Raw genomic sequence first — 14,661 nt, 5'->3', positions numbered from 1 at the left:
GGTGTTAGTACCCTTGAAACAACTTTTCCATCACTATTGTGGCCAGAAAGAGTCCCTGTGGGTTTTAAAATTCGCCTGCCTATTGAAGTCTATGGTGGTTCGCCCGGTTCGCCTGTTCGCGAACAGTTGTGGAAGTTCGCGTCCGCCTTTCGAGAACGCAAAATTTTAGGTTCGCGACATCACTACTGGGAACATGTAATTTAAGGTTTTTGTTTGATAACCAGACCCGATCTCCTACTTGGTACATGGGAGATTTTCTTCTACGTAGGTCATAGTATCGTTTTTGGGTAGCTTGAGCTTTGGCGATATTCTCCTTGATAAATCTGAAGTTATCCAGCAATCCATTGTTGAGTTCATCCACTAATGGAGATACAGAGGGTGTTGAAGATATAGCTGCCAGAGTTGGGTGGTATCCATAATTAGCATAGAAAGGAGAAAGGTTTGTTGAGGAATTAGTTAGGTTGTTATATGCGAATTCGGCCATGGGTAAAAATTGTAACCAGTTGTTTTGTTGATATGAACAAAAGCACCTTAAGTATTCGTCAAGCCATTGGTTCAATATTTTGACCTGTCCATTGGCCTGTGGATGAAAGGATGTTGTATAATGGTGGTTGATTTTTAAAGATAGGCAAAGGTTTTTCCAGAAATGAGACGTAAACTCCGTACCCCTATCTGAGATTATAACAGAGGGTACACCATACAGTTTGTCGATGTTTTTGAGGAAGAGTGTGGCTGTTTCCGATGATGTTGGTAACTTGTGATATGGTATGAAATGTGCCATCTTTGTGAAAGTGTCAATAACTACTAATATGGTAGTTTGGTTGTTTGATGAAGGAAGTTCTACTATAAAATCTAAGCCAATCTGTTGCCATGGTCTATCTGATACAGGCAAGGGCATGAGAAGTCCATATGGAGGTTTTCTTTCTGTTTTTGAAGTCTGACAGATGGTACAAGTTTTCACATACTCCAAGACAGTTGTAAACATTTTTGGCCACCAGTAGGATCTCGATAGAAGATCAAAAGTTTGCATTTTTAACTTCTGTGAGAAATTCAGATGTAAGTCCCAAAAACCTTTCAGGAGGTATGATGGAGGTTGGAATACTTGATGCAGTAGGAATTGATGGGTGTCAAGAGAGAGCCATATGCCTCCAGAATTAAAGAGATCTACGGATGGCGAGTAATTCTTTGTTGCCGATTGCATAATTCCTTTCTGCTGGGGACATGCTTTTGGAATAAAAGGATATTGGATGTAGTGGCTCGGTCAGTGATTTCCATTGAGATAAAACAGCACCTATAGCGTGGTCAGAAGAGTCAACTTCCAGAATCTATTGTAATTTGACATTTGGAAATTTTAATATCGGTGCTGTTGTGAAGCAATGCTTTAAATGATTAAAAACTCTGGTCAGTTCAGGAGTCCAAATTAATGATTTACTGGAACCTGTAAGTTGAGTGAGAAGGTTTACAATTTGGGAGTTTTTGATGAATTTTATATAATAATTGGAAAATCCAAGAAACCTGTGTAATTCCATTTTATTGGTTGGTGTCAGCCATTCCTTTACTGAATCCGCCTTCTCGGATTGCATTTGAATTCCCATTGGTGAAATAGTGTAACCCAGGAAGGAGATAGAGGTGTTATGGAATGAGCATTTCTCTGCATTTGCGTAAAGTTTGTGTATCCTTAGTCTAGCTAATACGTATCTTACATGTTTGACGTGATCATCGATATTGTTGGAGTAAATTAAAAGGTCATTGAGATAAACTACCATGCACACGTCCAAGAGGTCTCTAAAGATGTCGTTAATAAAGTGCTGGAATGTGGCGGGGGCGTTACAAAGGCCGAACGGCATCACTAGGTATTCGAAAAGTCCATACCTGGTCCTGAAGGCTGTGAGCCATTTGTCACCCTCTCTTATGCGGATGAGGTTATATACACCACGGAGATCCAGTTTAGAGAATATCGTTGCATTAGTTAACCTCTCGATTAATTCAGGTATTAGTGGGAGTGGGTAGCGGTTCTTCACTGTGCGTTTATTCAACTTGCGGTAATCAATTATAGGTCTTAGAGTAGAGTCTTTGTTTGTTACAAAAAACATCCCAGCAGCAGTGGGAAAAGTTGAGGTTTTCCTGAAGATATTGTTTAAGATGCTCAAGTTCTGGCTGACTCAGTGGGTACAAATGTCCTTCGGGTATCATGCTTCCAGGAATTAGTTCTATTGGGCAGTCATATACCCAGTGTGGAGGTAGAGATTCAGCCTCAGTTTTGCTGAACACATCAGAAAAATCCATATATTGGTCAGGTAGTGTTAGATCATTACAGACTGAATGTAGGAGGTCCTGATGAGGAAAACAGGTATGGTTACAGTAGGAGGAAGTGCAAGTTAGTTGAAGACTGGACCAATTGATGGTAGGGTTATGAATCTGTAACCAAGTGAGACCTAACACAATGGGAAAATGGGGGGAAGGAAGGACATCAAACGTGATGTGTTCAGTATGACCCCTTTCGGTAGTCACGAGGAGAGGTATAGTATGATGTGTAATGGTACCATTAGTGATTGTGGAACCATCAATAACTCTAAGAGAGACAGGAATCTTTTTCAATATGATAGGTATTTTATTATGCATTACAGTCGTGATATCGATGAAGTTGCCGAAGGCTCCAGAGTCGCTTATGGCATTCGTTTTCAATCGCTTAAGGTCCCACTGTAGAAGAAGAGAGAGGTTGCAGTAAGATTGATTAGTCTCAAGTTTCTGGGAATTATGTATAAGCGTAAACTTATACATACAGTAGTATAAGCGTAAACTTACTCTTTTTGTTTTTTCGTAGAATAGGACAGTCACTGATGGTATGTGTAGGGTTGGCGCAATACATACACAATCTTTGTGTCCTTCTGCGTAGCCTCTCCTGAGCAGAGAGAGGTCCCCTTAGTGTTCCAATTTCCATGGGAGTTGACTGATCTTGGGATGAGCTGGGTTGTGTAGTGTAACCTGAAGCTTGTGCCTTGGGTGTACTATCGGTTTGGTTTCGCTCTGTCTTTCTTTCCCTCAACCTTCAGTCTATTTGTGTGGCAAGTTTCATTAAGGCCTCCAATGTAATTGGCAGCTCTATGCGTGCAAGCTCATCTTTTAGACTCTCTGATAACCCAAGTCTAAACTGGTTACGTAATGGCACTAAACTTCAAAAAGAGTCAGAAGCATACAACTTAAATTCAGATATGTAATCTTCGACTGTTTTTTTTCCCTTGCTTTAAGTGTCTCATTTTCTGTTCTGCTGATAGCTGTATGTCAGTATCCCAATATAGCTCATCCATAGCATGGAAAAAATCATTTAGGGAATTTAATATTGGTGCATTATTTTCGCACAATTGATCAGCCCAAACCCTAGGTTCTGATCTAAGGAAGGAGATGGTAGTGAGTATTTTGACTCTGTCAGTAGGATAGGTATGTAAAATGTATCACTAACTTGTTATGTGACACGTTAACTTTGAAGGTGATACAAATTATGGTCTCTGTAATAACACAGTTAATAAGGTTCAAAGTAAGTAAATGAATTAATTTGTTTGTTACACTATGTATATTGATATACACTAAGTGGAAGTGTAATCATGAACTATAGTGTATTTATATGGTTGAGCCCAATGTATTTGAATAGGCTTATATAGAGACCTGGAAGTCAGAAATAGTAATGGAGTCTCAGGTGAGACAAACGAATGAAAACATCAACGTAACTCCTAGAACTTATTGCAGATGATCAAATATACTGATTGAGAAATATACTGTAACTAGGTGTAAAGTTATTATGCCATACGAAACAGAAAGGCAAAAACTTACAGTTCATTTGAGGATTTGCTCCGGTGCAAACAGTGAGGCAGCAGCGTCTCTGCAAAAAGCAATCTGGGCGGAGTTTTTCCTGTAGCTCAGCAGAGCGAGAGAGAGAGAGTGGCGTAAAGGTACTTCAATACCGTAGTTTAGCAAACCTGAGTGGTGTACCTTAGTTTGTAGTTCGTCCGGATGATCAGACTCCTGAGTGCTGGATAGCTGGATAATGGAGTTGGTTATGAGCAGTGAGAGTTACACTGAGCAGGAGGAAAGAGGCTGAGACTGCACACACAAAAGACCCGTAATAAATGGAGTCAGGGAATATTTCACCACTTGGTTATTACTTGCTAGAAGTAGTTGGTAGGAGCTTAGAGAAGACGTTATGTTATCCTATAGAGGTGTGGTTGTATGGGGGGGGTGTTTGGAGGAATAATTTAAAGGCATACAATCCTGCCATGCATGTTCTGACAGTAATATACTGAACCGTCACTCTGACATTCTTAAGTCTGACAAAGATATTTCACAATTTGTTGGGGGGAAAATCAGCACAAGCTGGAGGAGAGCTCCCACAATTGGTAATAAACTAGTTAGCAGTCATTTTATTAGAAAGAAACCTAGCAACAAAATAGTTTGTGGAATATATGCATGTGGTTCTGGCAGCTATTGTAAATACATTCAGAATGAGAGAGAATATGTTACAATTACTGGCAGCACCAAAAGAATGTTTGGTTTTGCGAATTGTAGAACTAAAAACGTAGTATATTGTCTTCTCTGTGTATGTGGAAAAAGGTACATAGGTATAACTACACGTGAACTGCGCATAAGATTTGGAGAACACATAAATAGCATTAAAATTGTGAAGGAGATAAGAAAAAAGACAAAAAACCTAACTCCCATCGCCCGACATTACCTTAAGAAACATGGAACTAAACCAGATCTAAAGGTTTCAGTATTGCAGTTAATCGAACCAGGCATTAGAGGTGGAAATGTCGAGATTATGTTTCTACAAGCAGAGTGTAGATGGATATTCTAGCTAAATACCTTAATACCATCAAGCCTCAATGAACAAGACGGTTATGGTTCCTTCCTATGAATAAAGTTAGTTTGTAATTATACCATTATCCCTATGTTCATCTATGCTTTCAATAATATACAAATAAATAATTAATTTGTCTATTTAATAACATCAAGAATGGAAATAATCTTATCTGTTATATTAGTTTGAGAACCACCATACCAATTCCCTGTTTTTATTTGGATAACTCCAGCTGAGGCTTTCTCTATATTATTATTTTGTGTCAATACTAACCTATGGAAATATTTAGAACACCTAGTCAAACTTAGGTTCATCTCTAAAATGAGTTCACAGTATTTATCTGATCAGTGTCACATATGACAACTCTTAATAATCAATATCGCTTCTATCATGTCTTATCCCTACTCACAAAATATTTCTATGATTTACATATGATATACCAATCTCAATGAGATGTAAAGAGTAGGTTTGGGACAGTAACATTTGCTGTGTCTGGAAATAATAGTACTGGTGTGATCTATCTACAGAGATAGACATCAATTCTTCATATTAGCTACTTATTCGGATGACCACTAATGTAGTTGTAGTAACACTTGGTTGAGGGGATTCAGATGCACACTACCTAACCGATCTGCATAAATCTCTCTCTCTAATCCAAGCTAAATTAGCTAATGAAATATTTGTCAATTATCAAACCTAGGTATACTAAATATAATCAGCACACTTATTGTGTATTTGCATTTGCACTTGTATTATAACTTAATGGGTATGATGTCTATGGACAGGTAGTGTGGTTATGATACCATAAAAAGTGTCCTAGCCATTTCATTTTATGTTAGTAAGGCAATGCCCATATGTTATGAGCATTTCATAACCACTATTATGACTATTATAGATAATAATATGATCAGCATTCTTGCGATAGTGATATACCACGATTGTACTTTTGCTGGATCCAAACCAAACATACATTCATGGTGTTTACATCTTTCATTTTCCACTAACTATGACAGGTTTCAATAGTGGATCACATATAGAGGGGTACTTATCAACGCGTCTACTTTACCTGCCTTCGCCGGTCCAATACGCCCGCCTAAGCTCGCCTACCATCGCCGCCGTGGACCTGAATACGTTCGCCTAAGTTATCAAAAAAGCTGTCAAAAAGCCGCGCACCAAGTACGGGGCGATGAGCAGCGGATTGTGAGAGTTATCACTCATCCGATCTCGCTGCTCTTCGGCATTTTGACAGCTTTATTGATACCCCTGTCACTAAGCACCCACACTAAATTACACTGTTCTACACCCTATAACGGCGCCCCCAGAGCCCCCCGCAACTAAATAAAGTTACTAACCCCTAAACCGCCGCTCCTAGACCCCGCTGCAACTCTTATAAATGTATTAACCCCTAAACCGCCGCTCCTAGACCCCGCCGCAACTCTTATAAATGTATTAACCCCTAAATCGCCGCTCCTAGACCCTGCCGCCACCTACATTATACCTAGTAACCCCTATCCTGCCCCCCCTATACCGCTGCCACCTATAATAAATTTATTAACCCCTATCCTGCGGATCCCGGACCTCGCCGCAACTAAATAAATAGTTTAACCCCTAAACCGCCGCTCCCGGACCCCGCCGCAACCTATCTTAAACTTATTAACCCCTAATCTGCCCCCCCCCCTACACCGCCGCCACTGTAATAAAATTATTAACCCCTATCCTGCCCCCCTACACCGCCGCAACTCTAATAAAATTATTAACCCCTAAACCTAAGTCTAACACTAACCCTAACACCCCCCTAACTTAAATATTAATTAAATAAATCTAAATAAATTTAACTCTTATTAACTAAGTTAATCCTATTTAAAACTAAATACTTACCTGTAAAATAAACCCTAATATAGCTACAATATAAATAATAATTATATTGTAGCTATCTTAGGATTTATTTTTATTTTACAGGTAACTTTGTATTTATTTTAACCAGGTACAATAGCTATTAAATAGTTATTAACTATTTAATAGCTCCCTAGTTAAAATAAAGAGACATTTACCTGTAAAATAATTCCTAACCTAAGTTACAATTACACCTAACACTACACTATAGTTAAATAAATTATTCCTATTTAAAACTAAATACTTACCTGTAAAATAAACCCTAAGATAGCTACAATGTAATTAATAATTACATTGTAGCTATTTTAGGATTTATATTTATTTTACAGGCAACTTTGTATTTATTTTAGCTAGTTAGAATAGTTATTAAATAGTTATTAACTATTTAATAACTACCTAGCTAAAAGAAATACAAAATTACCTGTAAAATAAATCCTAACCTAAGTTACAATTAAACCTAACACTACACTATCATTAAATTAATTTACTATATTACCTACAAATAACTACAATTAAATACAATTAAATAAACTAACTAAAGTACAAAAAATAAAAAAAGCTAAGTTACAAAAAATAAAAAAAATAAGTTACAAACATTTAACAAATATTACAACAATTTAAGCTACTTACACCTAATCTAAGCCCCTTAATAAAATAACAAAGCCTCCAAAAATAAAAAAAATTCACTACCCTATTCTACATTAAAAAGTAAACAGCTCTTTTGCCTTACCAGCCCTTAAAAGGGCCTTTTGCGGGGCATGCCCCAAATAAAACAGCTCTTTTGCCTGTAAAAGAAAAATACAATCCCCCCCCAACATTAAAACCCACCACCCACATACCCCTAATCTAACCCAAACCCCCCTTAAATAAACCTAACACTACCCCTACCTTGAGTCGTGTTCAGCCAGCCAACCACCGATGGAACCGAAGAGGAGATCCGGAGCGGCAGAAGTCATCATCCAAGGGGCGCTGAAGAAATCTTCCATCCGATGAAGTCATCATCCAGGCGGCGCTGAAGAAATCTTCCATCCGATAGAAGTCTTCATCCAGGCGGCGCTGAAGAAATCTTCCATCCGATAGAAGTCTTCATCCAGGAGGCGTCTTCAATCTTCATCCATCCGGATCGGAGCGGAGCCATTTTCAGAGGAGCCTAAGCGGATCCATCCTCTTCTTCCCGACGACTAAGACGAATGACGGTACCTTTAAGTGACGTCATCCAAGATGGCGTCACTCGAATTCCGAATGGCTGATAGGATTCTATCAGCCAATCGGAATTAAGGTAGAAAAATCTGATTGGCTGACTGAATCAGCCAATCATATTCAAGTTCAATCCGATTGGCTGAACCAATCAACCAATATTATAGGTGGCGACGGTGTAGGGGGGGCAGATTAGGGGTTAATAAGTTTAATATAGGTTGCGGCGGGGTCCGGGAGCGGCGGTTTAGGGGTTAAACTATTTATTTGGGTGCGGCGAGGTACGGGGTTAATAACTTAATTATAGGTGGCGGCGGTATAGGGGGGGCAGGATAGGGGTTACTAGGTATAATGTAGGTGGCGGCGGGGTCCGGGAGCGGCGATTTCGGGGTTAATACATTTATAAGAGTTACGGCGGGGTCTAGGAGCGGCGGTTTAGGGGTTACTAACTTTATTTAGTTGCGGGGGGCTCCGGGGGTGCCGGTATACGGGGTTAACATGTTTAATATAGTTGCGGCGGGGTTCGGGAGCGGCGGTTTAGGGGTTAACATATTTAGTATAGCTTGCGGTGGGCTCTGGGAGCGGCGGTTTAGGTGGGAATAACTTTATTTAGTTGCGGCGGTGTAGGGGGGGCAGATTAGGGGTGTTTAGACTCGGGGTACATGTTAGGGTGTTAGGTGCAGACATCTCCCATAGGAATCAATGGGATGTCGGACAGCAGCGAACATGAACTTTCGCTATGGTCAGACTCCCATTGATTCCTATGGGATCCGCCGCCTCCAGGGCGGTGGATTGAAAACCAGGTACGCTGGGCCGGAAAAGTGCAGAGCGTACCTGCTAGTTTTTTGATAACTAGCAAAAGTAGTCAGATTGTGCCGCACTTGTGTGCGGAACATCTGGAGTGACGTAAGAATCGATCTGTGTCGGACTGAGTCCGGCGGATCGAAGCTTACGTCACAAAATTCTAATTTTGCCGGTATCTAGGGCTTGATAACTAAGGCGAATCAGCCTCGCCTCAAATACGCTGCGGAATTCCAGCGTATTTGAGGTAGACACGTTGATAACTACCCCTCATAGTCTCTATTAAAACTTTTTATCTTGACATAGATGATAATTATTAGAAATTATTACAATGATACACTATTTTGTATACATTAATGTTTAGCATTGACAATGTTCGTATATATTACAGCTTTTTCTATTTAAGTATACCAAGCCTGTTATGGTTCCTATTTTGATCATGTTTGTCAAGGTTCTCATATGAATGGTGGTTTTAGTGTGGACTTCGATCTTACATTTCGATTGCCAATAATAATAACCGCTACTCTGCACTGTTTTTATAAATACACATCGCTCTCTTGTTATTCTTCTTTTTGATACGGCACATAGATTACTAAATGGTATCGCCCTCTCACACTTTGTCTGACAGCATATTCATTTAGATATTACTCATGAATATTAATGACGTTCTTTTGTCAAGTGATTCATGCTTATCCTATGATAAGAGGGCTGCTGTGATAGGTCCGGATCAGGGGTGTGTAACTTTTCTCACTCCTGATTGTCTAAGTGATCCTTTTTAGGTAGGAAGGCTTCCCCACGTCGGGTTAGCCTTTGAGAAAGCTGAATACCGGCGAAATGCGCATCAGGTGCTTTTGAGGCTAGTAATAATCTTAATTTGTTACAGATATTAGTAATAGCTATTTTAGGTGGAGAATAGCAATTGATCCTGACTTTGGCAGTTTGTTCTCAGACCGGTACTTACCACTCCAGTACTGCAGTTTATAGGAGTTATTGTTTGCAAGGTTAATCCTCTTTTTTAGTTAATTCACTTGTGCAGTCCGTGAGCTTGTTTGGGGTTTGTACTGAGCTGAGGATTTACTACTGTCTAGATTTGATTTATATTTTGAATCTCTTAGTATTATTGGCACTCATTCCTATGCTAGATTTTTAATCTAAGTTTTAAGTACATTCACACAGTTAGTGTCTTTATTTTATTTCGGTTCACAATATATGTTAAGTTTTAATTTATATATTACCCCCACTTGGGTGGCTTTTCCAGCCTCTACATTATCCCTGATGGTACATTCTGTTTTGAGTGCTCAGAAACTGTCCATCTCTCCTTCTCCCTTTGCATAACTTCTATGTTAGGACAGTGAGTACCCTCCATCTCTATAAATTATTTTTTGCTTATGAAGGTAACTACACCTTCTTATAGAATTATAGTTTTCACTCTTCACATTAATAAGTACTAATTTAATTTTATTTATGGGGTACTAATTAGACATTTCCCCCTCCCCCTTGATTATATACTGTATGTTATGTGCCTGCTCCTGCTAGAGAGATGTAAATGTAACATGTATTTGTTGTTTAACTCATCCCTTGTTGCTTAGGTGCTTAGATCACCAGTTTCCTATAGCCACAAGTTACTGATTTTAGTTCAGAAATTTAAAGTGAAACAGCTAATGTTCCCTGGAAAATAGCCTAGTGTTCTCCCTTCCCTTTTACTCAGAAGTGAGTGTAGCCTGCTATTTTAAATAGGGTAAGGGTTAATGTTTATAACTGACTCTACTGCACAGATTGTCAAAAGGGAAAAAATAGCCTGGAGCTAAGGGTAGTTTGGAGAAACAAATATCTTATGACCGCTGCTTCTTAACTCCTGATTCCGATGAGCCAGAAGGCTCGCACGGAATGAGCAGCATCCGCTGCTTCATAAATCGTCCCCTTAGTGTCTCTTTTAAAGGGACATAAAACCCATTTTTTTTCATTTTATTATTTAGGCCAAACAATTTTAAACAACTTTCCATTTTACTTCTATTATTGGATGTGCTTCATTCTCTTGATATTGTTTGCTGAAAAAACCGCAGTGCACTACTGTGAGCTAGCTGAATACATCAGTAGGCCAATGATAAGAAGTATATATGTGCAGCCACCAATCAGTAGCTAGTTCCCCGCTCCTGAGCCTACCTAGGTACACTTTTCCACAAAGGATACCAAGTGAACAAAGCAAATTAGATTATAGAAGTAAATTGGAAAGTTGATTAAAATTGTATGCTCTTTCTGAATCATTAAATGTTTTTTGGGGGGTTTATATCCCTTTAAGTATTTCAGTCTGTAAGAATGTATATCTCCATATTTAAACATTGAGAGTCTGTGGCATAAATTTGCTGCAAAATGGTATCCAGTGATAAGAGTCACAAATAACATATGCCTACACCAATATCAGGCAAAGCATTTAGTTATAAAATCCAATAATAATACCCTTTGTATCATATTTGCACATGCATTTGCTTGATAGTTTGTTTTTTAAAGTCCTTTTTACATCATTATTCCTCATGCTGTAGATGATTGGATTTAGCATAGGAGTAACCGTGGTGTAGAAAATTGACACAACCTTATCTGACTCTGGAAAGGTACTTGAGTGTGGGCGCAAATACATGAACATGATAGTGCCATAGAAGATGGAGACCACTGTGAGGTGGGAGCTGCATGTGGAGAAGGCTTTATACCTATTGTGAGTTGACTGCATCATCAGGATTGCAGAGATGATATAAATATAGGTAATAACAATAAGAAAAAAGGCACACATGGCTATGATCCCAGCTGAGATGTAAGTTATTACTTCAAGGAACCAGGTGTCACTACAAGACAAATGGAAGAAAGGAGGCATCTCGCAAAAAAAGTGGTTGACAATGTTGGATTTACAATAAGATAGTTGGAAGGTGAATACAACATGTATAGCTGCATTAATAAAGCTTATTACCCAAGATCCGGCAGCCAGAGAAATGCACAATGTTTTGCTCATGATTGTGTTGTAGTGTAAAGGGTTACAAATTGCTACAAATCGATCATATGCCATGACAGCCAATAGAATGCACTCAGTGGAACCCAGAGATAAAGAAACGTACATCTGAAGAGCACATCCTTCTAGAGAAATGCTTGTATCCTTAGATAAGGTATTGTACATTATTTTAGGCACAATACTTGTGGAGAAGCAGATATCAATGAATGATAAGTTGCAAAGGAAAAAGTACATTGGAGTATGCAGCTGGGTGTCAGTTGTCACCAGTATAATAAGTAACATGTTCCCAGAAAGTGTTATAATATACATCAATAGAAAAATTAAGAAAAATATTACCTGAAAATATGGATCATTAGAGAGCCCAAGTAGAATGAAGCTTATTACATAGGTATTATTTGTATGCTCCATAACACTTAATAGAACCTAATAAAATTCTGAACCTTATTGTTGTACTTAGTTTGTTTAATAAGAAAAGTATAACTTGCAGCAGCTTACTGGTAAAGAAAGCTATCTATAGCAATGAGAGGTGCTATAGACAGGTAATCCATGTATCATAATGATTTTGCTTCCCAGTTACTGCTGCCATAATGGTGTAATTACACTTGTTTTCTGCGTGCTCCTTAGGCGAGACGGACATATGTAGCTGTAGCTAATACCTGAAATGAAAATGTATTTTATTAGTATAAGCTGTACCATACAATATAAAACACAAGAAAAAAAAAAGAAGAAAAAAAAGATCCATATAAAATTTCACAAACCCTCACCTATTTTACAGTCAAGCAGCTATCCTACTTAGGGCCAGATTGCGAATTTAGCGCAAAATATTGTTTACACTAAAGCGATATTTGCGTTCAACTGAGTTTTACCAGTGCACGCTAATGTTAGGTGCAATGTGAACGCGCGGAAGCATTGTGCTCACAAGAGCACTCTTCCATAGGCTCCAATGGGAGCCTCGTTCTCATGCCGTGAGACATGGCACAGAACCTAAGTGCAGCGAAGGGGGTAAGTAGCGCAGCAAATATATATATGTATATGAATGTATACATGTATATTTATGTGTTAATATGTGTATCTACACATATTAACACATAAATATATATGCACTGTATATAAATATATATTTATATACTTATATACATATATATATACTGGGAACACACAGTTCTTAGAGACTGCAAGTTCTTATAGACTGCAAGTTCTTATAGACTGCAAGTTCTTATAGACTGCAAGTTCTTATAGACTGCAATGTAAAGGTACTTTTCAGTGCTGTTTTTTTTTTTTTTTAACACCTCACACCGCCAACTTTTGACCCCTTAAAACTGTCTAGAGCAGTATTTTTTTACATAAAAGATTAAAATACCCTCTATTTTGGGGGGTAATTGGGGCACTTTTAGAAAAATAACCAGAGATCTGATCTAGTAATGACTGGTTATTTACCACGAGCCTGCAAATGGGCACATTTTTCCGTTTGCTGGCGCATGATAAATTAGCGCTCTATTTATTTGGATGCCTGCAAATTTGTATTATCACAGCAGAGAAACAAGGATATTTTTTTTTCCTTTACATTTTCTGTACAGAAAGACCTTCTGATTTTGCTCATAGAGCCTTCTATGAGGCAAATTAACACAATGTATGCCACCACTTGTTCACTGAGCTAGCACATTGTTTGGATGCTGGTACATAGGACATACACAACATATGTTCATATGCTGATGAAATTATCATGACTTTTACTAGAAACATTTTTGCTAATACAAATATACTAGAAAAATATATCTATTAACTATTAAAATATATTCATACAACTATCAGTTTAGTCTATTCTGTGCCTTTAATGAAGCATTTCACAGGAGAAATTAATTCTTGTCTGTTCATGCACAAGCTAAGGCAACCTTGCACAAGTGTAAGGAGGATTTCATATTTAAAGGTTCTACATAAGGAAATACTAGCTCAGAATCAGTCCCTGCAACAATTAAATAATCTTAGTGCATATTTTTCTTTTCTTTTTAATTTATTCATTCACAAGAACAGAATAAAGATAATTAAACAGTATACAAATAATACAAACCTCTGTTAGGAATAATTGCAACATTTCTTTTCAGGAGTATGCAATTATAAAGCACATTGGGCTTGATTAGGAGTGGAACTTTATTGCGGACGAACTTGGAATACGCATGCTACTTTCGATGAGCGCAATCATCCGCGATAAACCCGATATCACTTGCTCACAACTGTTAGCTCACCACTCTGATTTCTGGCCCATTATCTTTTAGGCAAATACATTTGTTCCTGAGAACAATAAAGAAAAGGCCCGGATGACAAACTGGAGGGAGGGCACCTGTGACCCCACTTACCCCCCCAGGAGTGGATTATTCCAGGTGGGTGGGGTTGGGGAGCATTGATAAGATCCAGTACTGGAAGTGAGGTCACAGGTGCCCTTTCCGGAGCAGCACGGTAGGAGGTGTGTCCCGCCCTCCCTCCCTGAATGTTGAATTGTGTGGTGTCGCAGCGCAGGCGGAAGTGCTTGCTAGTTTCTGTTGAGGCTTACGCCTAATGGAATATGGTGGCAGTTATGGAGGTGTAAGCAAAGGAAAGTGAGGAAAGCCCAGCCCTGGAAGGGGTGGGGGCTTATGAGAAAAGAAGAGCAAGCACTGAGGTGGATTGTAAATGATGTTGAAAAGTTATGTTAAAATGTTAATTTATTTGTTTGTTTAATAAATAAGCTGCAGCCTTTTCTCTCCCAATCAGGTGTTGTGTATTTATTGATCAAGGAACGAGTAGTGGGAAAATGTGGGGTCAAAACATTTACCCAAGAACCACCAGCAAGCAGAACACTAACAAAAAGTCCAAAATGTGCTTCAGAATCACATCATATTTTTGAGGTTTCACAGCAATCATTTGCATTATTTAACAGCACATTTCC

At 38.6% G+C, this 14,661-nt stretch overlaps 1 protein-coding gene across 1 annotated transcript; it reads right to left on the bottom strand.

Moving 5' to 3' along the window:
- Positions 1–11,171: 11,171 nt before the first annotated feature.
- On the bottom strand, positions 11,172–12,146 carry LOC128665479 (olfactory receptor 5AR1-like). The gene has a single exon (XM_053719927.1). The coding sequence runs from the start codon at positions 12,144–12,146 to the stop codon at positions 11,172–11,174; it is 975 nt and encodes a 324-aa protein (XP_053575902.1).
- Between the last annotated feature and the right edge of the window lie 2,515 nt (positions 12,147–14,661).

The sequence above is a fragment of the Bombina bombina genome, chromosome 1, assembly GCF_027579735.1.
Source record: "Bombina bombina isolate aBomBom1 chromosome 1, aBomBom1.pri, whole genome shotgun sequence".
Classification (NCBI taxonomy): domain Eukaryota; kingdom Metazoa; phylum Chordata; class Amphibia; order Anura; family Bombinatoridae; genus Bombina; species Bombina bombina.
This window is presented reverse-complemented; position numbering and strand designations above follow the sequence as displayed.